We start from the raw sequence: 23199 nt of genomic DNA on the forward strand, positions 1-23199 counted from the left end.
GACCAGAGAATCAAGGGCAAAGAGAGACGAAGGACGGGCGGGAGGAAGAGAGAGAGAGACAGAGAGACAGACTCACAGACTGGGAGGACCGGAGACTCGACGCGAGGAGAGACAGTGAAAATAAGTGAACAAACATAGAGACACGGGTCCAAGTTATAAGAGGGCTGAGTGGATCAGAGGGTCAGGGCCGGGCAAACAGGTGTCAGAACAGTTAGCAAGAGAGAGGCAGATCAGAAAGGGATGCAGATGAAAGAGGCACAAAGAAGGAAACGCAGAATGGGTTCACAGAGACAAGAAATGCAGATATCCAGACTCAAGAGGTAGACAAGAAGGGAGAGGGACAGAAACAAGAAGGGAGAAAAGGGACAGAAATTAGAGATACAGTAAGATGGATTGACAGTTTTCAAAGACCTAGAGAAAGATGAGAGCACGAAGAGAGACAGGGAGAATCCGAGGTAAAACTGTTAGGAAAACTTAGGAGTCCAGATGCTGTCCAGTGTATATGCTACCTTGTACAGGTTGATAGGTTGCAAATGCTTTCTGTCCAGTGTATCGCTTTGTAGGTCACTAAGCAGTTTTGTATCCAACTTTGTGCTTTTATTTCAGTGTTTTTCTTTTTCTTTCTTTTTTTTTTTTTGACGGAGTCTCGCTGTTGCCAGACTGGAGTGCAGTGGCACGATCTCGGCTCACTGCAACCTCCGTCTCCCAGGTTCAAGCGATTCTCCTGCCTCAGCCTCCCGAGTAGCTGGGACTGCAGGCTGCTCCACCACACCCGGCTGATTTTTGTATTTTTAGTAGAGATGGGGTTTTACCATGTTGGCCAGACTGGTCTTGACCTCCAGACCTCTGGTGATCCGCCCACCTCGGCCTCCCAAATTGCTGGAATTACAGGTGTGAGCCACCGCGGCCGGCCAGTGTTTATTCTTCCTTTCCTGTCTTCCTAGAATCATCTTGCTGCTTCCCTCAGTACGGTAAATAAATCTTTGACACATGCTCACTGAGAGTCGTGTTTTTAACTGTTTTGAAATTATATTTGGCAGTCTGAAGGGAACCTGGGGACAAACAGGGAAAAAGAAAATAGTGACACATACCCAGGAAAGGAAGGAAGAAGGGAGGGTGATGTAAGACAGAGACATTAGGCGGCGAGAAAGCCAGCCTTTGGTCAGAAGCAGCTTCTGGCGCCCCTGGCTGGACCCTGTGCGGTGCGGCCTCGTTGCCAAACTACATTTTCCGGCAGTGCCCGGGACGCCGGGCGCAGAGCGGAGAGCGTCGCAAGGGGCGGGCCTGACGCAGCCTCCTCCCTGCCCGGCCGTCGCCAGGCAACCTTCCCCCTTCGCGGCCGAGATGGACCCTGGGCTCGGCGTCCTCCGGAAAACTGCACTGTGAGGCGGGGCGATGGGGAAGGGCCGAAGCCCCGCCAGCCCAGCTAAAGCAGACGGCTCGCACTGCGACCCGAAGGTGAGGTTGATCGGCCGCGCTGGGGCCCCGGCTTCGGGGCAGGAGCTGCAGCCCCTCCTCTTGGTTCGGTCGGGGAACTGGGATATGAGGCCACTGTGTCCGCAGCTGGCACGCACCCGAGTGGGCCAATCGGAGCCTTCGGCGGCCCCACGGCTCTCTGGGAAATGTAGACCCGCTAGACGGGACGGTACCCGCCTCAGACCATACTGCGCAGGTGCTGATCTGAGTCTGGGTCCCTCCTGGGTCGAGGAGTTCTTTGGCCCAGATCTTCGTGGGGGCGTGTTCGCCCGGCCCTAAGGTCCCTTGCGGGCCTTCTCGGCCTCACAGCGCGTGTCCGCTGTTCGTTCCCCTTCCCTCCTCTGTCTTGGAAATGTAGTCTCGAGGGAGGAGCTTGGTCATCCACCCAGACTTCGTGAGGCCCCCGGGCTTGGGGCTGCCTGTTGAGAGTGGGAGGGAGAGAATGTGTGAATGTGTGGATGTGTGGATGAATTAATTTGCAATTATGGGAGCGCAGGCGAAGGTGTGAATGTGGGAGAGAGAAGGATGGGCCCAAGAGTGGTTCAGATTTCGGGGCTTTCCCCGATTTCAAAGCTTGAGTTTGAGCCTTCCCCATGTCCACCCGCCTTTCCCTGTCACTCTAGCTGAGGGCCCTGTGTGCTGTGCCTCCTTGTTTCAAGGCAGGTGCATGGTCCATGGAGGTACTCATCATAGGTGTAGTCATTCCACAAAGAACGGTCAGGCGGCATTTGTTCCTTTTTTCCTTCCTCCCTTCCTACCTCCCTCCTTCCCTTCCTCCCTCCCTCCCTTCCTCCCTCCCTCCCTCCCTCCCTTCCTCCCTCCCTCCCTCCTTCCCTCCCTCCCTTCCTCCCTCCCTTCCTCCTTTCCTCCCTTCCTCCCTCCCTCCTTCCCTCCCTCCCTTCCTCCCTCTCTCCCTCTTCCTCCCTCCCTCCCTTCCTCCCTTCCTCCCTCCCTCCCTCCCTTCCTCCCTCCCTCCTTCCCTCCTTCCCTCCCTCCCTTCCTCCCTTCCTCCCTCCCTTCCTCCTTTCCTCCCTTCCTTCCTTTCCTTCCTTCGTTCCTGTCTTTTTTCCTTCCTTCCTTCCCTCCCTCCTTCCTTCCTTTCCTTCCTTCCTTTCCTTCCCTTCCTTTCTTCTATCTTTTTTTTTTTTTTTTTGAGATGGGAGTCTTGCTCTGTCGCCCAGGCTGGAGTGCAGTGGCGCGATCTCGGCTCACTGCAACCTCCGCCTCCCGGGTTCAACCAATTCTCCTGCCTCAGCCCCACCGAGTAGCTGGGATTACAGGCACACGCCACCATGCCCAACTGATTATTATTATTATTATTTATTATTATTTTTTTTGAGATGGAGTCTTGCTCTTGTCGCCCAGGCTGGAGTGCAATGGCAGGATCTGGCCTCACTGCAGCCTCTGCCTCCCTGGTTCAAGCGATTCTCCTGCCTCAGCCTCCCAAGTAGCTGGAATTACAGGCGCACGCCACCATGCCCGGATAATTTTTGTATTATTATTACTATTATTTTTTGAGACGAAGTCTTGCTCTTGTCGCCCAGGCTGGAGTGCAATGGCAGAATCTTGGCTCACTGCAGCCTCTGCCTCGCCTCCCTGGTTCAAGCAATTCTCCTGCCTCAGCCTCCCGAGTAGCTGGGATTACAGGCACCCACTACCACGCCTGGCTAATTTTTGTATTTTTAATACAGACATGGTTTCGCCATGTTGGCCAGGCTGGTCTGGAACTCCTGACCTCGTGATCTGCCTGCCTCAGCCTCCCAAATTGCTGGGATTACAGGCGTGAGCCACTGTGCCTGGCCTGTTCCTGTTTTTCACAAGCACAGTTTAAAAAAAATTTTTTTACTGTTTTGGCCAGGTGTTACATTCACATGGTTCAAAGTGTAAAAGAGACAAGGTGAGACAGACGCACAATAAATAAATAAATAACGGTGGGGGACGGCCCTGTCTCATAAGGTTGTGTTTGAAAAGAACTGCAGAAGGTGAGGGGAAAAAGCCATGCAGATAACAGGGAAGAGTGCCTGCCCTGGGCCAAAGGAACCATAGGAACAAAAGTCCATTTGTAGCTGGCACAGTGGCTCACGCCTGTAATCCCAACACTTTGGGAGGCCGAGACAGGTGGATCACTTGAGGTCAGGAGTTTGAGACCAGCTTGGCCAACATTGGTAAAACCCTGTCTCTACTGAAAATACAAAAATCAGCTGGGCATGGTGGCACACACCTGTAGTCCTAGCACTTGGGAAGCTGAGGCAGGAGAATTGCTTGAACCTGGGAGGCAGAGGTTGCAGTGAGCCAAGACTGTGCCATTGCATTCCAGCCTGGGCGGCAGAGCGAGACTCTGTCTCAACAAACAAAACAAAAAAAGCCCCTTTGCTCTGTCTGGAAGATGTGGTCAGGAGTGAGCAGAGTAGAGGAGGAGGCTTTGAGTCTTACAAAGGAGGCAGTGAGGACTGTGGCTTTTACTTGAAGGCCTGGGAGGGCTCCAACAGAGGTCAGGATCTGACTTAGGTTCACTGAATCATTGTTGATCTGGTATGGAGAACCATCATCCCCTTCTATCCTTGGGTACTCCACGGTGGTGGTACCAATTAGGACGGCCCTGCAGGATGTACCTGGGTGTCCTGCCACCTGCCATCTGTGTCTGGGTGGAGCCCCAGTGCCCTGAGAGCAGTGAGGAGGCTATGGCGCTGGTGGAGGACTTCACCCAGATGTTGAAGACTGGTGAGCCACAGGGGTCCAGGGGTTGGCCAGAGGGATAGGGGAATCTATGAGGGATCACAGCTCATGACCTTGGGCCCTGAGTGTCTCCCTCCGTCTGCCTAGGCCCTCAATATCCCTGTCTTGGGGAGGAGGACCTAGAAGCTGTGACGCATTTGGAGACTTCTGCAGCCTCTGAGCCCCCCAAAGGCATGAGCTTGAGGTTGATGTGACTTCTCCTCTCTCGGGGTAGACCAGGCTTCCTTTCCCATCCTTCTTTCCTTCCCCGCAAGGTCACTAAGTGCCTGCCATATGCCAGGCCCTATTGGTCCAGCAGGGAAAGACACTTGGCATTCATGGAGCCTAGTCTGGTTGGAGAAATGGACCATGAGACCATCAGTCACAATTTAGGTATCCTTTCCCTGAAGGAGGTGGGGGGAAGAGGAGGTGAGCACAGAGACTGGCCTGGCAGGGAGCAGCTTTGTAGTTTCCAGTGTCTAACATCTTCACTGTGAGCTTGGGTTCCACACGTGTGTATGCGTTTGTGCTTGGGAGGGGGTGACAACTACAAGATATGAGAGAAGGGTGGTTACAGCCACCATTCATCCTGGCATTTGTTCCTCTGTTCACTCGATTACTCATGCATGACTGTGCAGTGTCTTCTGCCTACTCGATTCTCTGTCAGGAGGTAGAAACTATATCACTTTTTTTTAAAAGCACACCTTTACCAAGTTATAACTGACATACCAAAAAAGTATACAATTCAGGTATTTTTAGTGTATTCACAAGGTTGTACAGCTATCACCACCATTTAATACCAGAATGTAATCACAACCAAAAGAAACCTCATGCCCATTAGTAGTCACCCATCAGCCCCCTCCTCTAAGCTCCCGGCAATCACTAATCTGCTTTGTGTCTCTATGGATTTGCTTATTCTGGACATTTCATTAAATGGAATCATACTTTATGTGGCCTTTTATGTCTGGCTTCTCTCAGAGCATAATGTTTTCGAGGTTCACCCATGTTTTAACATGTCAGAACTTCATTTTTATGAGCAAATGATATTCCATTGCATGGATATGACCCATTTTGTTTATTCATGTATTCTTTGATCAGCATTTGGCTTGTTTTTACTTTTTGGCTATTATGAATGATGCTGCTATGGATGTTCATGTACATGTGTTTGTCTGGATGTTTGTTTTCATTTCCCTTGGTTGTATACCTAGAAGTGGAATTGCTGGGTCATATGGTAACACTATTTGACCTTTTGAGGAACTGCTAACACACCACTTGTTTTAACAGAGGGAAGTTAAGGTAAAAAATGTTACCGAGATATTGAAGGAGTAAAAAAGTACAAAAAGAACCCTAAGATGTCATGTTGGTAGGAACTTCAGGGAACAACATCCATTCCTAGAGCTTTATGAACAAAGGGAAGAGGTTGGGTTTAGTCTTTGAGAGAAGCTCAAAGGAGGGGAACGTGGTGGTGGGGGCACTGGGATCCAGATCCCTGGGGAGGTGTTCCTGCGGGCTGATGCTGGGGTCTCCACAGAGCCTTCATGAAGCTGATTCTACATATATTGGAAAAGCTGCAAGCTGGCTTCAGCTACTGCTAAGGGGATTGAAAGCCTTGCTTTTGCAGGACTGGTTTTTCCTTACACATGAATATGAGGGGCGGGGGAGACATCTTGGATGCATGTATCTATAGTCACTGTGGGGTGTTGTTTTTTTTTTTCTGTAGTGCTGGGCTCTATTTTCTTTCCTTCCTTCCTTCCTTTCCTTCCTTCCTTCCTTCCTTTCCTTCCTTTCCTTCCTTTCCTTTCCTTTCCTTTCCTTTCCTTCCTTCCTTCCTTCCTTCCTTCCTTCCTTCCTTCCTTCCTTCCTTCCTTCCCTCTCTCTTTCTTTCTTTGACGGAGTTTTGCTCTTGTTGCTCAGGCTGGAATGCAATGGTACAATCTCGCCTCACTGCAACCTCCACTTCCTGGGTTTAACCGATTCTCCTGCCTCAGCTCCCAAGTAGCTAGGATTACAGGCGTGCACCATCACACCTGGCTTATTTTATATTTTTAGTAGAGACAGGGTTTCTCCATGTTGGTCAGGCTGGTCTCAAACTCCTGAACTTGGGTGATCCGCCTGCCTTTGCCTCCCAAAGTGCTAGGATTACAGGCATGAGCCACTGCACCCAGCCATGGGCTCTATTTTCTAAGCATGTCCACCAGCATTTGAGGCAGGGTGTCTCCTGAACAATAGCTAGCATATGCCTGCTCCTTAAGGACTAGCCCCCAGTTCTGGTTCCCAGTGTCCCATTGAACAGATGCCTAGATAATATGCACTCTAAATAGGGATTTTGGGCTGGGTACGATGGCTCACGCCTGTAATCCTAGCACTTTGGGAGGCTGAGGTAGGTGGATCACCTGAGGTCAGGAGTTCAAGACCAGCCTGGCCTATATGGTGAAACCCTGTCTCTACTAAAAATACAAAAATTAGCCAGGCATTGCTGGGCGCGGTGGCTTGCGCCTGTAATCCCAGCAATTTGGGAGGCTGAGGCGGGCGTATCACCTGAGGTCAGGAGTTCGAGACCAGCCTGGCCAACATGGTGAAACCCCGTCTCTACTTAAAATACAAAAATTAGCCGGGCGTGGTGGTACGCACCTATAATCCCAGCTACTCGGGAGGCTGAGGCAGGAGAAATCACTTGAACCCGGGAGGCAGAGGTTGCAGTGAGCCGAGATTGCCCCATTGCACTCCAGCCTGGGGGACAAGAGCGAGACTTCATCTAAAAATAAACAAAAATTAGCCATGCACGGTTGCGGGCGCCTATAATTCCAGCTACTCGGAAGGCTGAGTGGGGAGAAGTTAGGGTTAGGGTTAGGCTGAGGGGGGTGATTTGGAAACCCGATGTTCAGTGTGAGGGGCAGGGAAAGCTTATAAAGTCCTAGTGTGTTTACAGAAGCTTGCTGCATTCCTGAGAGTGAAGTTAGTTTAGTGTATGGGGCAAACATCCAGTGGGAAGTGAGCCCTGTGACCCTAATATGGCCCGAATCTGCTCCCTAAAGAGAGAGACTTGGTAAATTATCTTTACCAGGTGTTACCCAAGCCTGTCAGCACTCCCCACCAGTAAGCCTTGTGTCCTCATTTTACAGCGCGAGTCATGGCTGGGGCCTTAGTGGCAACAAGTGCTGAGATCAGCGGGCTCAGTAGCTGGAACACAAGCACCCCCTTGCGGTGTCTGGAGGAAGCGGCGCGGACAGTCTCCCGCTCCACCGTCTCGGGCCTGAAGAGGCCGCTGAACGCTCGCGATTACTGAGGCATCTGGTAGGACCGCAAGGTCATCAACCTACAGGTGAAGCTCGAGGCGCTGTGGCGCTTTGAAGCCGGAGAGAAGCTCAGTAGAATCGGGAAGGCGCTGGGGCTGTCCAACTCCACCTTGGCCACCATTCGTGACAACAAGGAAAAGATCTGGGCGAGTTCCCAGGAGGCCACACTGCAGGCGGCCACCAAGTTGACGCGTGGCCGCAGCCTGGTGATGGAGAACATGGAGCAGCTGCTGAGCGTGCGGATGGAGGACCAGAGCCAGCGCAACATGCCCCTCAGTGTGGTGCTCATTCGGGAGAAAGCCCACAGCCCGTTCGAGAACCGCAAGCAGGAGCAGGGCGAGGGCGCCTAGCCCGAGAGCTTCGGGGCCGGTCGAGGGTGATTCGCTGGCTTCAAGGCGCGCCACAGCTTGAGCAGCATCGGGGCCAGCGGCCCAAGAACCCAGCGTGCAGGAACCCAGCGTTAATGCGCAGGGTGATCCCAGAGGGCGGCTACACACTCTGGCTGGTGTTCACCATGAATAAGCTCTGGCTGGTGTTCACCATGAATAAGCCCAGGTTCCTCTGTAAGCGCCTGCCGAGAGGACGTTCATTTTCCTGTGGAAGATGAGTCGGCCCCTGGGTCAAAGCCGCCGGAGACCTCCTGACCCTATTGCTCGGTGGCAACGCAGCCGGCGACTTCAAGCTGAAGGCCCTGCTGGGGTACCCCTCGGAGAACCCGTGTTTCCTCAAGGGCTCCTTCAAGCCCAACCTGCCCTTGGTGTGGTGCTCGCACAAGAAAGCCTGGGTACAGCCTGGGTGACAGAGCGAGACTCCGTCTCAAAAAAAAAAAAAAAAAAAAAAAAAAAGCCTGGGTAACCATGAGCCTCTTCCAGGAGTGGTTCCTGCACTTCTGCTCTACAGTGGAGGGCGCTGCACCCAGTACGACCTTCCCTACAAGGGGCTGCTCATCCTGGACAGCACTCCCGGCCACCCTGGGTGTTGAGACAGAGTCTTGTTCTGTTGCCCGGGCTGGAGTGCAGTGGCGCGATCTCGGCTCACTGCAACCTCCGCCTCCCGGGTTCACGCCATTCTCCTGCCTCAGCCTCCCAGGTAGCTGGGACTACAGGCGCCCGCCACCACGCCCGGCTAATTTTTTTGTATTTTTAGTAGAGACGGGGTTTCACCGTGTTACCCAGAATGGTCTCGGTCTCCTGACCCCATGATCCACCCGCCTTGGCGTCCCAAAGTGCTGGGATTACAGGCGTGAGCCATGGTGCCCGGCCCTTTAATTCCCCCAATATTTTTTTATCTGCATTAATTTATTATTTCAAGTGAACTTCCATCTCAAATACATGGTTCTCAGACGCTTCCATGAACTCTCAAGTGTGACTTATTACAGCGTGGGGCTCCTTGGAGCACAGTGTGCCAGTGACCTAGTGGAAGGCCATGAGAAAGCCAGGTTCACTGTTCACTGTGCAGCATCTCCCTCCATGGTCTTCCTGGAGCCTATTCCCACTGCACTGAGCATTCCGTGTGTTCAGAGGTAGGGTTAGCGGGGATAGATGGACTTCCTGCTTATTTTCTGTTCACATTTCCACTGACCTTCAATCCTGTAGACTGCAAAGATTGAGCCAGCTGAGCCCCCAAAGAGACTCAGCAGTGCAGAATGTGGGCCTGAGTGAGAGGACTGCCCAGCCGCACACCTTCCAGCTCTGTTCCTCCCGGGCCCTGGATGCTTCTTGCCACGCTGTCCTCTGAAATGACGCTCTGCCACAGCAGACCTGTGGTAGGTGAGCTAGTGAGGAAGCACACCTGGGCTCTTCCCACCAGGCATCCCAGCCCTGGTGTGGGGTATCCGCATGGTTGCAGGCATCCCCTGGCCAGGCCTGGGTGCTCATTCTCCCTCTCTCTTCTTGTCTCCTCCCCTCTCCCTGCTTTCTCTGCCCTGTCCTCCTTCTTTTTGCTGTTTTCCCCCGGACTCCTGCCATGCCCCCAGACTTTCTTTTTCCCACGGATATGGGCTCATTCCAAGGAAAGGGTGGCATTTGGACACAAGGCCCTAGATCCCACGATGGAGGACTGGGGGGTACCTGATGCCCCTCAGAAAGAGGCCTGCAGGGACAGCACATGGGAAAGCCATGGGGATGTGATCCATTTGGGTAAGGACTTGGGTTTCAGGGCATGAGTTGGCCTCCTTGCAGGATGCAGGTACTTAGGTGGGTGGCCTCTGTCTCCAGCTGTAGGGCCCTGCCAGGAAGCCTCTATATGAGCCTACCTCCCTCCTGCAGGACCAGACAGGAGTTGTTATGAACAGCCCAGGGGATTGGTTGCACTAAGCTTTTCTTGAAGCTTTTGCTGGGGAGTCCAGGTGCCCATGTCTCCCACCTGCTCTCCATACACATCTCTGCACACCTGGCTGAGGCATTCCCAGACCTAACCTCAGATAATGTGCATGTGATGAACACTCCCAAGTGGCTAGGCCTCTTGCACCTGAGCAGGTGGATTCTGCCCCAGCACTGGGGCTTCCTCTGGGCTGTCCATCATGGGTATATCTCTGGATTCCAGGATTGCTAGTTAGCACCTCACATTTGAGGGTCTGTGCTATTCAGTCTAGAATCAGAGTTGGATGAGAAATCAACTTTGAACACCACCTTTGGGGTGGCTGCATTGGCTCACACCTGTAATCTCAGCACTTTAGGAGGCCGAGGCAGGAGGATAGCTTGAGGCCAGGAGTTCGAGACTAACCGGAGCAACATAGTAAGGCCACATCTGTACAAAAAAAAGAAAGAAAAAATTACCCAGGTTTGGTGGCATGCACTTGTAGTCCCAGTTGTGGGCTGAGGATTATGCAGGTGACAAGGCAAGAGACTGAAGTCACAAACTGTTTCAGTATAATAAAGAAAATAGAATAACAGTAGTCATAATTATATATAGAGATGATCATGAACAATTATCAATCATTATAATAAACATTATTAATCATTAGCTTTTATTATTACTCTTTGTTGTGTTACTAATATAACCTAGGAATAAACGGTGTGCTGAAGGGACATTGTGAGAAGTGACCTAGAAGGCAAGAGGTGAGCCTTCTGTCACACCCACATAAGGGCTGCTTGAGGGTCCTTGGTCAAGTGGTAACGTTAGTGTCTGGGAAGGCACCGTTACTTAGCAGACCACAAAAGGGAGTCTCCTTTCCTTGGGGGCGTCAGGGAACACTCTGCTCCACCAGCTTCTTGTGGAAGGCTGGATATTATCTAGGCCTGACCGCAGTCATCTGGAGGCCGAAACCCCTCCCTGTGGTGCTGTGCTTCAATGGTCACGCTCCTTGTCCACTTTCATGCTCCTCTCACACTCCTGGTTCCTCTTTGAAGTTTGTAGTAGATAGTGGTAGAAGAAATAGTGAAAGTCTTAAAGTCTTTGATCTTTCTTATAAGTGCAGAGAAGAAATTGCTGATGTATGCTGCCTTCTCTCTCTGCTTCAGCCACCTAAAAGAGAAGGGCCCCCTGTCCTGTAATCACATGACTTGCTTCACCTTGTCAATCACTTAGAAGATTCACCCTCCTTACCCTGCCCCCTTGTCTTGCATGCAGTAAATATCAGTGAGCCCAGCTGTTCGGGGCCACTACTGGTCTCCGCATCTTGATGGTAGTGTTCCCCCAGGCCTAGCTGTTTTCTCTTTATCTCTTCGTCTTGTGTCTTTATTGATTACAATCTCTTGTCTCTGCACATGGGGAGAACACCCCCTAAGCCCCGTAGGGCTGGACCCTACATCTAGTTACTCAGGAGGCTGAGGCAGGAAGGTTGAGGTTGAGCCCAGGAGGTTGAGGCTGCAGTGAGCCATGATTGTGGCACTGCACTGAAGCCTGGGTGATAGAGTGAGACCTTGTCTCAAACAGCAACAAACAAATACCGTCTTTGGGTATATTAATCAGATGGGGGGAGTCACACTGACATCAGTTGGCACCCACTGGTTAGTGTGTGCCAGGCAGGGAGACTGGGCTGTTTTCAGTAAACTGATCACAGCAGTGAGCTGTGATCGTGCCACTGTACTCCAGCCTGGGTGACAGAGTGAGACCTTATTTCCAAAAAAAAGAGAAGGCATTGGAGTTCAGCTTGTGGTTTTGACAGAGAAATAATAGGATAAATTAATGAAACAAAAAAGTTAACAGCAGAGGATTAACAAAACTAAGTTTTTTTTTCTCATTTCTTTTCCTTTCCTTTCCTTTCCTCTTTCCCTTTCCTTCCTTCCCTTCCCCTCCCTCCCTCCCTCGCTCCCTCCCTTCCTCCCTTCCTACCTCCCTCCCTCTTCCCCTCTCCTCCCCTCCCCTTTGTATGTAAGTGTAGATGAGTGTGTCTGTGCCTTGTGTTTGTATATGTGAGTATCCACATGAGCATGCCTATGTGTATGAGTGTGTATGTGAGTGTGGTGAGTTGCTTCTGTCCACACACTTGTGTATATGAGTGTGCATGCAAGTGTGCTGAGTGTGAAAGTGTGCCTGTAGACATGTTTGCCTGTGTGTGCATATGTGTCAAACACAGCTGTTTCTGTGTGTGAGTGTGCCTTATCTGTGTGTGTGTGCACGTGTGTGTGCATGTGTGCACGTGAATGTGTTGAGTGTTCCTGTGTGAACACAGGTGTGTTCCTATGTGTGTTATGTGAGCATGGGCATATGTGTATTCTTGAGGGCTGAGGGACCCAGCCCTACCTTCACCACCTGCTAACTGTCCCCACACCCACAGCGGGCCCAGCACAGGGATCACATTGTTGGGGTGACCTGGATCCTACTTGAAGCCTTTGAGCTGGACTGTGGCTTTATCCCTGAGGCCAGGCTGCATGTTCAGATGGCCATGCCAGAGATTGACGTGGCAGAGAAGGAGTGTGACACAGGCCAGTGGAGCGAGTGGAGCCAGCCTGTGTGCTTCCAGGCTCCGCAGAGACAAGGTGGGTGCTGCTGTGGCTGCTGCACTTCCAGAATCTGGGCTGGGTGTCTTCTCCCCTGATGACCTCACTCCTCCACCCTTTCACACTCCTGGAAGCCCCTCCCTGAGGCAGCCATGCCCCAGTTGACTTGCTTCCTCTGAAGGTCTGAGGTCTATAGGGAGGACACAAGCTCCTGCCCTAACACATCTCTGCACACCTGGTGTTCTTAGGGTTAGGGTTCGGGTTCGGGTTTGGGTGAGGGTTCGGGTTCGGGTTAGGGTTTGGGTTGGGGTGAGGGCGAGGGCGACGGCTAGGGCGAGGGCGATGGCTAGGGCGAGGGTGAGGGCTAGGGCGAGGGCGAGGGCTAGGGTCAGGGTTAGGGGCTCGGGTCAGGGTTAGGGGCTAGGGTCAGGGTCGGGGCTAGGGTCAGGGTTCGGGGCTAGTGTCAGGGTCAGGGTCAGGGTCAGGGGTTAGGGTCAGGGTCGGGGTCAGGGTCAGGGTTAGGGGTGAGGGTCAGGGTCGGGGTCAGGGTCAGGGTTAGGGGTTAGAGTCAGGGTCGGGGTCGGGGTCAGGGTCGGGGTCAGGGTCGGGGTTAGGGTCGGGGTTAGGGTCGGTGTCGGGGTTAGGGTCGGGGTCAGGGTCGGAGTTAGGGTCGGGGTCGGGGTCAGGGTCGGGGTCAGGGTCGGGGTCAGGGTAGGGTTAGGCTCAGGGTCGGGGTCGAGGTTAGGGTAGGGTTAGGGTCAGGGTGAGGGTTAGGGTGAGGGTTGGGTTAGGGTTAGGGTTAGGGTTAGGGGTTAGGGTTAGGGGTTGGGGTTGGGGTTAGGGTTAGGGTTAGGGTGAGGGTTAGGGTTAAGGGTTAGGGTTAAGGGTTAGGGTTAGGGTTAGGATTAGGGTAGGGTTAGGGTTAGATTACAATTTCTAACCTGTTTTATTTTGTTTTTTTTTCTGAGACAGGGTCTCCCTCTGTTGTCCAAGGCTGGAGTGTAGTAGCGCTATCACAGCTGACTGCAGCCTCAACCTTCCAGGCTGAAGCGATCCTCCCACCTCAACCTCCCACGTGGCTGAGACTACAGGTGCTTGCCACTATGCCCAACTAATCTTTGGAATTTTCGTATACGTGGATTCCAGAGGGGTGACAGCGAAACGTGAGTAAGCATGGATTTTGGTATATGCAGAGATGGGGGGCTGGAACTAATTCTGTATACTGAGGGATGACGACTGTATATGTTTTTACAATTACGCTGTAGGATACATACTGTTGCATAGCCTTGAAAATAATAATTTTTAATTGAGTGTAATAATAATATTGATAAAAGTAGCAGCTGGCCAGTTGTGGTGGCTCACACTGGTAATCGCAACACTTTGGGAGGCTGAGGCAGGAGGATGGCTTGAGGCCAAGAGTTTGCGATAGGCCTTGGAAACAAAGGGGGAGTCACCATCCCTACAGAAAAATACATGAATTAGGCTGGTGTGGTGGCATGTTCCTGTAGTCCCAGCTACTTGGGAGGCTGAGATGGGAGGATCACTTGAGCCCAGGGAGGCTGAGACTGCAGTGAGTCATGATCAGGCCTCTGCACTCCAGCCTGGGTGACAGAGTGAGACCCTGTCTCAAAACAACAAAAAAGTAGCAGCTAACATCAACTGACCTTTTACCAGGTGCCTATTGATACCATAGTTTAATTTCTTATAACTGTTTCTTATTTCACTTACCAACTCTGTCTTCAGTTACTCCCAGATTTTTACTGTGTGTGTACAGATGACCTTTTGTTTAGATTGAATTGTCTCCCCAGAAGTAAGATTACTGTGAGTCATGGTGAGTGGACATTCTCATTACCCTTGATGTAAATTGACAGGGTTTTGGGTGCCTCCCAGCTATAATCTTAGCACTTTGGGAGGCTAAGAGAGGAGGATTGCTTGAGGCCAAGAGTTGGAGGAGGCAGTATGGCAGTATGGTGAGACCCTGTCTCCATTATTTTAAAAAATTGACAGGCTTTACCCTGGAAGGCTTATACACAATTTAAACACCCCTCATAGTATAAGAAAGTGCCCATTTCACTGCACCTTTGCCAGCACAGGGTATTATAATTTAGTAAGTCATTTTTTGTTTGATTATTTTACATAGACAAAAGAACTGATGTCACTTTACTTGTCACATTTCAACATCTTTCCTCAGCTTATTGGCTCTATTTCTTTTCTGTCTGTAAACGATTGTTGCTGTTTCGGTCTTTGAGACAGGGTCTTGCTCTGTCACCAGGCTGGACTGTAGTGGCATAATCATGCCTCACTGCAGCCTTGACCTCCCAGGCTCAAACGTCCGCATTCCGAGTAGCTGGGACTACAAGTGTGCACCACCACTCCCAGCTAACTTTTTTCTTCTTTTGGATAGAGACAGGGTCTCACTGTGTTGTCCAGACCGGTCTCTAGCTCCTGGCCTTAAGCAATCCTCCTGCATTAGCTTCTGAAATTACTGGAATTTCAGGCATGAGCCACCATGCCTGGCCTGGGCTAGTCCTATATTCTCTAGAGTTCTCTTTACTTTGTGCTAGCCAATCTCTCATTATGCTGTTCACCTGTTACAATGAATAATTCTCTGTATTAAATTTTACCACTTTAAACTTTTGAGTGGTTTATGCTTACTGATTGGACTCTGACTAATATGTTAGGAAGGGTCCCAGGAGATAAACCCACACAGATGGGATTTGGCCATAGGTTTGGTTTCCCAGGGGGCAGTGCTGAGCTCTTTGCCAGTGGGAAATGGGATGCTGGTGATTTCCAGTAGGTGACCTCACAGTGACTCAAGCTACCACTTACTGTTGATTGTGATGAAATGCCAGCTGAGGCACATTGCCTAGGGAGCTAAGTGGTTGCTGCCCTTGACCACTGTGAAGACTGGTGTGGGAAGGGTAGTTTTGGATGCACTTGAGCAGGGGTCCCCAACCCCTGAGCCATGGAGCCGCAAGGAGCCACACAGCAGGAGGTGAGCGGTGTCGAGTGAGGGAGTGAGGGAAGCTTCGTCTGTATTTACAGCCACTCCCCTTTGCTCACATTCCCGCCTGACCTCCACCTTCTCAGATGAGCAGCAGCATTAGATTCTTATAGGAGAACGCACCCTGTTGTGAACCGTGCATGTGAGGGATCTAGGTTGCGCTGTCCTTATGAGAATCTAATACCTATTGATCTGTCACTTTCTCCCATCACGCTCAGGTGGGACCATCCAGTTGCAGGAAAACAAGCTTAACAAGCTCACTGATTCTACATTATGGTGAGTTCTATAATTATTTTATAATATATTACAGTGTAGTAATGGAAATAAAGTGCCTAATAAATGCAAATGTGCTTACATCTTTTGGCCCAGCTCCTACCTCCCGGCAGCCTCTCCAGGCCCAGAACTTTCTCCAGTCAGCCTCTACAGCCCAAGCTCATGACTCACAATGGCCTTTTTAGGCCCATACCCTATGTCACTGCAGTCTCCACAGATGAGGCTACTGCCTCACAACAGCCTCCACAGGCACAGCTCCATCGTTACAATGGCCTCCTTAGACCCAGCTCCTGCCTCCCAGCCTTCTCTCCAGGCCCTGAACTTTCTCAAGTCGACCTCACCAGGCCCAGCTCATGCTTCTTTGCAGCCTCTCCAGGCCCAGCTCCTGCATCTTGGTGGCCCCTCCAGGCCCAGCCTCTGCCTCCCGTCGGCCTCTACAGTCCCAACATCTGCCTCACAGCAGATTCTTCACGCCCAGCATCTGCCTCACTGTGGACCCCCCAAGCCAAGCTCCCAACCTTTCAGCAGCTTCTACACACGCAGCTCCCGCCTGCCAGTGGCCTCTTCAGGCCCATGGGAGTCATTCCTCACAACGGCCTTTCCAGGCCCAGTTTTTCCCTTCCGGCGGCCTCTCCGGGCCCAGAACCTCCTCAAGTCGGCCTCTCCAGACCCACTTGCACCCTCCGGGCGTCCTCTCTGGGCCCAGCTCTTCTTCCTGGTTGCGTCTCCAGGCCCGACTCCTGCCTCTCAACAACCTCTTTGGACTCAGTGCCTACCCATCTCCTGGCGGCCTTGGTCGGCCCACAGCTTCCTCAAGCCAAGCTCCCCAGGCCCAGGTCAGGCCTCACAGTGGCCTCTCCAGGATGAGCTCCTGCCCTCCAATGGCATCTCCAGGCCCCAAATGGTCTCCGGTCGGTGGGCTCCTCCACGCCAAGCTTGGGTCTCCCGGCGACCGCCGCAGGCCCAAGTTGTCCTGAAGTCGGCCTCTCTCGGCCCTGCCTCCCAGCAAGTAAGCAAGCTCTTTTGGCTCAACTCCTGCCCAGCTCCCAACCGCCTTTGTAGGCCCCGAACTTTCTCCAGCCAAGCTCTGAGGGCCCACTTCCTGCCTCCTGGTGGCCTGTACAGGCCTAGCACTGGTTGGAGAACAGCCTCTGCAGGCCCCGCCCTTGCCTCCCAGGGGCCTCTCCAGGCCCAGCTCTTGCCCCCATGGCGGCCTCCCGGGGCCAAGTCCCTGCCTGCCTCCCAGCAGCCCGCGTGCGGCCCAGCTCCTCCCTCACGGTGGCCTGTTGATGCCCAACTCATGACTCTGGCACCCTGCCCAGAGGCGTGAGTCCCTGCCTCACACTGGCTCCTCCCACGCTGAGAGAGGTCAGCGTGAGCTCCTTGCCGCACACCGGCCCCTCCCACGCGGACAGAGGTCAGCGTGAGCCCCTGCCTCAACAGGCCACCGTGAGGGAGGAGCAGGGTCGCACGTGGGCTGCTGGGAGGTAGGCAGGGACTTGGGCCTCGGAGGTCGCGGTGGGGCAAGAGCTGGGCCTGGAGACTCCCCTGGGAGGCAACAGCGGGGTCTGCAGACGCCCTTCTCCAGCCGGAGCTGGGACTGTTCAGTCACTGGGAGAAGGGATGTGGGTCTGAAGAGCTTGGTTGCAGAAACTTCGGGGTCTACAAACGCAGGCGGGAGCTGAGCCAAAAGAGCTTGTTTGCTGGGAGGCGGGAGATGCAGCCAGGAGGAACAGCTGGGCCATGCGGGAGGCGGAGGCCAGGCCTCCTCAAGTTGGCCTCTCAGACCCACTTGCAGCCTCCCGGCGTCCTCTCCGGGCCCAGCTCTTCCTCCCGGCTGCATCTCCAGGCCGGACTCTGGGCCGACTCCAGGTCCCAACAACGTCTCAGGCCTCACGGTGGCCTCTCCAGGCTCAGCTCCTGCCCTCCGATGGCATCTGCAGGCCCCAAACGGCCTCCGGTCGGTGGGCTCCTCTAGGCCCAGCTTGGACCTCCCGGCGGCCTCTGCAGGCCCAAGTCGTCGTCAAGTCGGCCTGGAAGTGGGCCTGGAAGAGCAGCAAGTCGGCCTCCCCGGGCCCAGCTCCGTCCTCTCGGCGGCCTCTCCAGGTGCAAAACTTCCTCGAGTCAGCCTCTCCAGGCCCAGCTCCTCCTGCCTCCCAGTGGCCTCTTTCGGCCCAGCCCAGCTCATGGCTCTCGGCGGCCTTCCCAGGCCCCGCTTTTGACTTTTGGCAGCCTCTTCAGGCGCAGAACTTGATCTCCAGTCGGCCTTTGCAGGCCCGGCCTCCTGCCTCTCGAAGGCCTGCACGGGCCCGGCCTCGGCCTCGGCCTCACAGCGGACTCTCCATGCCCAGCTAGCTCTCGCCTCACTGCGGCCTCCCCAGTCCAAAGCTCCTGCCTTTCGGCCACTTCGGCAGGTCCAGCTACTGCCTGCCAGTGGCCTCTTTAGGCCCAGCTCATTCCTCACAATGGCCTTTCCAGGCCCCGTTTTTCCCTTCCGGCAGCCTCTTGGCCTCTAATTTGTTTATCTTTTGTGTATAAATCCCAAAATATTGAATTTTGGAATATTTCCACCATTATATATTTTGGTAGGTAATTTATTTGGAGTGAGTTTCTGCACCATGCCCGAATTTTTTATTTTATTTTCCTTATTATTTGGTGTTAAACAGGTTTAATGACTGTCATGGCAACTTTTTGGCACAATGAAAAATATCGCCCATGATCAACGTGTTCTGTTCTGGGGAAGGGGGCAAAGGCAGGGTGAATCACTTTCTTAAAAAGTATAGCTCAAGTTGGGAGTGCAGAGGGAATGGGGAGAAAACCCTCCCGCTGCCTGTGTTGAAGTGCAGGAGCCCCCACCCCCATACTCACCTGAGTCCAGCCCCTCTGGGGAAAGAAGGGGTGCATGAACTCCCCCTAGTCCACAGGCACCTCCCTGTGGCCCAAGGCCCTCTTCACACTCCATCTTGTAGCCCCAGCAGGAGCTATTTTCCGAAAAGTGAAAAGCTCCGAAGGTCCCACAATTCATGGTATGTACAGGGGCTTGGAGGAGGGAAACTGCCCAGCTTTCCCCCAGCACAGCTGCAGGGGTAGGGGGTATAGATAAGAGGAGCAGGCCTTGGCCAGGCGTGGTGGCTCACGCCTGTAATCCCAGCACTTTGGGAGGGGGAGGCAGGCAGATCACGATGTCAGGAGATCGAAATCAGCCTGGCCAAGATGAAGCCCCGTCTGTACTAAAAATACAAAAATTAGCCGGATGTGGTAGCGTGCACCTGTAATCCTAGCTACCCGGAAGGCTGAGGCAGGAGAATGGCGTGAACCCGGCGGGAAGAGGTTGCAGTGAGCCAAGATCGCACCACTGCACTCCAGCCTGGGCGACAGAGCAAGAGTCGGTCTCAAAAAAAAAAAAAAAAAAAAAAAAAGAGGCAGGCCTTACTCCGTCCCAAACTGAAAGGATTAAATGGCTTTACCTGGGAGAAGATAACCATCCTGCCCTCCATTGCTACCCCCACATACGTTCCATGTTCTCAGGGGGTACTGTGAGTCCTGGGATCTTTGGGGTTGCCCACCTGCCTGTGGTAGTTATGGAGACCCCCAGGTGTCGAGGCAGGGCTGGGGTGTCCCCTTCCAACCAGGCTGTCAAGGCCCCAACTCTGGGGCAGAGGCAGTGGCAGGGCAGCCAGGGTTGCACCAGAGCCTGAGCAGGTTGAGGTGGGGTCAGGCAGGGCTGGGAGTCAGGGCAGGGGCAGCAGCAGTGGACCCGCTATGCACACATCATCTTCTCCAAGGTTTGTGTGCAGAACATTCTGCCCATGCTGCCCCAGCAGCTTCACTTGGCACCTGCCGCAGTCCAGCCTCTGGGAACCATGCAGCAGCTCCCAGCGGCCCTGCACCCACCACTAGCATCCGTTTCACCTGCAGTTGAAGATCCGTGAGGTGCCCAGAAGATCATGCAGTCATCAGTCCCACGGAGCAGCCCGCGAGGCTGAGGCTCCTCCCACTGGACCGCCCCCCAACTGGCACCACTGCTGCCCCTGCCCCTACTCTCAGCCTCACGTGACTCTCGGGCAGAGGCAGTGGTGGGGCAGCCAGGGCAGCGTCAAGAGTCTGAGCCAGGTGAGGTGCGGTCGGGACCCCCACAGGGCTGGGAGTCAGGGCAGAGGCAGAACAAACCTTGGAGGGGAAGATGTGTGCATAGTGGGCCTGGAGGGCGGCTGTGGCCTAGTGGACAGGAAGAAGCAGTGGGCCTGGAAGAGCTGCTTGATCAGGGCCGGCACTGGTCCAGGGCACGTGCAGTAAAGAGGACAGCGCCTTCTCGGTCTCCGGTTCCCTGAGCCTGTCCTCAGCTTCTCCACCTGTACAGGCAAAGGGGAAGCTGTCCCCATCACACATGGCACACTTGGGGGTGTCGGGCTTTGGACTGCAGCTGGAGCATCTTCTCATCTTGCATTTGGGCGTGGTGGGGTCCTCCAGTGTGGGATCCATGTCCGTGGGGTTCCCTCTGCCCCGACCCCGAAAGCCCAGTCAGTTTCTCTTCAGGCTCTGCCCCCAGGGTGGCTCAGCTCAGCTCCTGCCTAGGAAAGCCTTAGTGTTGGGAGGGACCCTGATGACTGAGGAGCCTGGTAGCTCCAGGTCGCCCACACTTTCAGGTCTCTTGAACCAGAAGGTGGCAGGATCCATTGGGAGGAAACAGGTCACCTTGGAAGGCGTCCCTGGGCCCCCATCCCCAGGGGTAGGGGCCGTAGGGGGCCCGCTCTGCTGCCTTGACCAGACTCCTGGGCTTTGAAGGCTCCTGAGCCCAGTAAGAAGGAGGTGGGTGCCAAGGTTGAGGAGGAAGCATCCGAGTATGTGTAGGAGGAGGACAGGGTGGGACCATAGACTTTGCCAAAAGCTGCAGGTGGATCGGGGGACCCTGGGGGCTCAGGATCCAGCAAGGGGCAGCAGGAGTAAAGGAGGAAGGAATGACAGGTGCAAATACCTTCCCACCAAAGCCCTTGTTGCCCTCTGGCTCCTCCCCAGAGTTGTCCCCACTCTGTCGGTCACCCACTCCTTGAACTTGAGATCGGTGTCAGTGGTGCTAAAGCCATCATCAGCAATGACATCATCACCCCCTCCTCCTCATGGATGACCGTGTGCTCCTTGTCACTCACTATGTCCTCACTGGCCATGTGCTGGGAATGAGCAGCTCAGGTGGGCAGCAGCAGGGCTGCCCACTGGTCACCTCCCTCACCAGGGGCTGCAAAGTGGCCTGGACCTCCATACTGAGTAGAAGCCTTTGGGCCAGAGTATGATGCAGTGCCAGACACCACCTGTGTCAGTTCCCGTAGTGCCTGATGGTCTATTTCCCTGCCGTCCAGGCTGTGTACCCCGCTGTGGGAGAAGGCTTGGGCCAGGCTGAGCCAGGTTCCCTGACTGTGTGCAGCCGTTCTGCCCCACAGAAGCTGCTCCTTGGTATCTGAGCTCTGGAGTGTTTGGGCTGCAACTGACAGGAGTTCAGAGGACACCCCAGGGGCAGTGGCAGTGGCAGTGCCCGTCTCTGATACGCTCCACTCCCACGAGCCCTTGTTACACTCCTGCTAGCCCCTGGCTTGTGGGCTTGGCCTCTGAGCTGGACTTCTTTCGGTCCTTGTTGCAAGTGGGCCACCTTCACCTGGAAGGCCAGGTCGTATTTCTGCATCTCATTGGGCCCCAGGGTGTACCACCGCTCGCTCAGCATCTGGCTGACAGTCTGGTTATCCTGGTTGGGGTGACCCTGGTGCGCCCCGCCAGGGCCTGGTGCCGCTTGCTGAAGATCATGACCGCCACTCATGGGCCACCGGATGTGGTCCTTGTCCCATTTGTTGGGGCTGCGTCCATCCTTCTCAGAAGATGAGTCCTGTTCCTTGCGCAGGGCACTGAGGTACTGGGCCTGACATCATCTGAGTGGTAGAGGCAAGTGGGTGTCAGGAGACATGATGGACAGGAAAGCATCATCATGGTCATTCTCTGTCTCACTGTCCAGCAGGGACTCCCCTGAGGGGCCCAGGGCTCCTCCTCCATGGTGGGAGGTGAGCTTTTACCAGGTTCCACCACCCCCAAAGTGTGTGGGGTTGCGGGCCCTGGGCTTTCAGGGCAGGTGGCTCCAGGGGGCCGCCCAGGGTCAACACTCCCTGTCCCACCTGGTGGACGCTCATGAGCAACAGCTGCCAACTTGGCAGGTTGTTTTCTCTGGTTGGAGGCCACTGAGTGACTGGCAGGTTGCTGGGCCTCGTATGGCTGCAGGGAGGGGTGAGGAAGGGGATGGAGTACCAGGGGAACACGGCCACAGAGTGACCTTCCACAATCCTCCACACGAACATTCTGACGCCATGGTAGGCCTCACTGAACGCAGGACTGGGGGCCAAGTACTTGGTCCGGGCAGGGGGTTCCTGGCAGGGGCTCACACCTCCTCGCCCCCTCCTCAGCCAAGGTGGCTTGGGCCCAGAGAAGGGGAGGTTGGAGAGGAGCAGAAGGCCAGGCCTCAAGTTTTGTTTTTTTTTGTTTGTTTTGTTTTTTTGTTTTTGAAATGTAGTTTGACTCTTGTCACCCAGGCTGGAGTGCAGTGGCACAATCTCAGTGGCCTTCATACCTGTCTAATTTTTTGTATTTTTACTGGAGGTGGGGTTTTGCCATGTTGGCCAGGCTGGTCTTGACCTCCCGACCTCAGGTGATCCACCCACCTCAGCCTCCCAAAATGGGATTACAGGCATGAGCCACCGCTCCCAACTTCATTCATTTTTACTTGAAAAACTCCGTTAAGCATTTTTTTAAGGTAGACCTAGTGGTCCTGAATGCCCTCAGCTTTGTTTGTCGAGGAAACACGTTATTTCTTTTTTCTTTCTGAAGGACAGCTTTGTCAGACATAGTATTAGTTGCTGGCAGTTTTTTTCTTTCAGCACTTTGAATGTATTATTCGATTCTGTCCTGACCTGCAAAGTTTCTTTAACTTTTGACTATTTGATTATATTGTGACTTGGTGAGTATCTATTTGGTTTGAACCTCTTTAGGAATCTTTAAGCTTCATGGATTTAGATGTCTAAATCTTTCCCATGATTTAGGCAGTTTTCAGCCATTCTTTAAATAAGCTTTCTTCTCCTTTCTCTACTTTCCTTCTCAAACTCCCATAACCTGACAATGGTTTGCCTAATGGTGTCTTGTTGGCTTTCTTTTCTCTGTCTCTTTTTTTTTCTTTTTGAGACAGAGTCATGCTCTGTCACCCAGGCTGGAGTGTAATGTATGGTCTCGGCTCACATTGCACTCCAACCTCCGCCTCCTGGGTTCAAGCGATTCTCCTGCCTCAGCCTCCCAAGTAGCTGGGACTACAGGTGTGTGCCACCACACCTGGCTAATTTTTGTATTTTTAGTAGAGATGGGGCTTTGTCATGTTGGACAGGCTGGTCTTGAACTCCTGACCTCTTAATCTGCCTGCCTCGGCCTCCCAAAGTGTTGGGATTACAGGCTTGAGCCACCACACCCAACCTTCTTTTCTCTTTTTTATTCTTTTTTTCTTTGTCCTCTGACTGGATAATTTCAGAAG

The 23199-nt window shown here is 53.5% G+C and overlaps 1 protein-coding gene and 1 pseudogene across 1 annotated transcript; one reads left to right on the forward strand and one right to left on the reverse strand.

Moving 5' to 3' along the window:
• Positions 1–7983: 7983 nt before the first annotated feature.
• Positions 7984–18254, forward strand: LOC117976979 (chromosome alignment-maintaining phosphoprotein 1-like). The gene is made up of 5 exons (XM_055103984.2): positions 7984–9252; positions 12208–12409; positions 13343–13533; positions 15593–15650; positions 15744–18254. The coding sequence occupies exon 5, from the start codon at positions 15820–15822 to the stop codon at positions 16975–16977; it is 1158 nt and encodes a 385-aa protein (XP_054959959.2). The 5' UTR covers positions 7984–9252; positions 12208–12409; positions 13343–13533; positions 15593–15650; positions 15744–15819; the 3' UTR covers positions 16978–18254.
• Positions 18255–19255: 1001 nt separating this feature from the next.
• On the reverse strand, positions 19256–21982 carry LOC117978479 (protein capicua homolog; annotated as a pseudogene).
• Between the last annotated feature and the right edge of the window lie 1217 nt (positions 21983–23199).

The sequence above is a fragment of the Pan paniscus genome, chromosome 20 (assembly GCF_029289425.2).
Source record: "Pan paniscus chromosome 20, NHGRI_mPanPan1-v2.0_pri, whole genome shotgun sequence".
NCBI lineage: Eukaryota > Metazoa > Chordata > Mammalia > Primates > Hominidae > Pan > Pan paniscus.

What these genes read in the sequence shown, in the direction of transcription:
- LOC117976979 (XM_055103984.2), top strand. Translation starts at nt 15,820, where the DNA reads ATGGCCTTTTTAGGCCCATACCCTATGTCACTGCAGTCTCCACAGATG.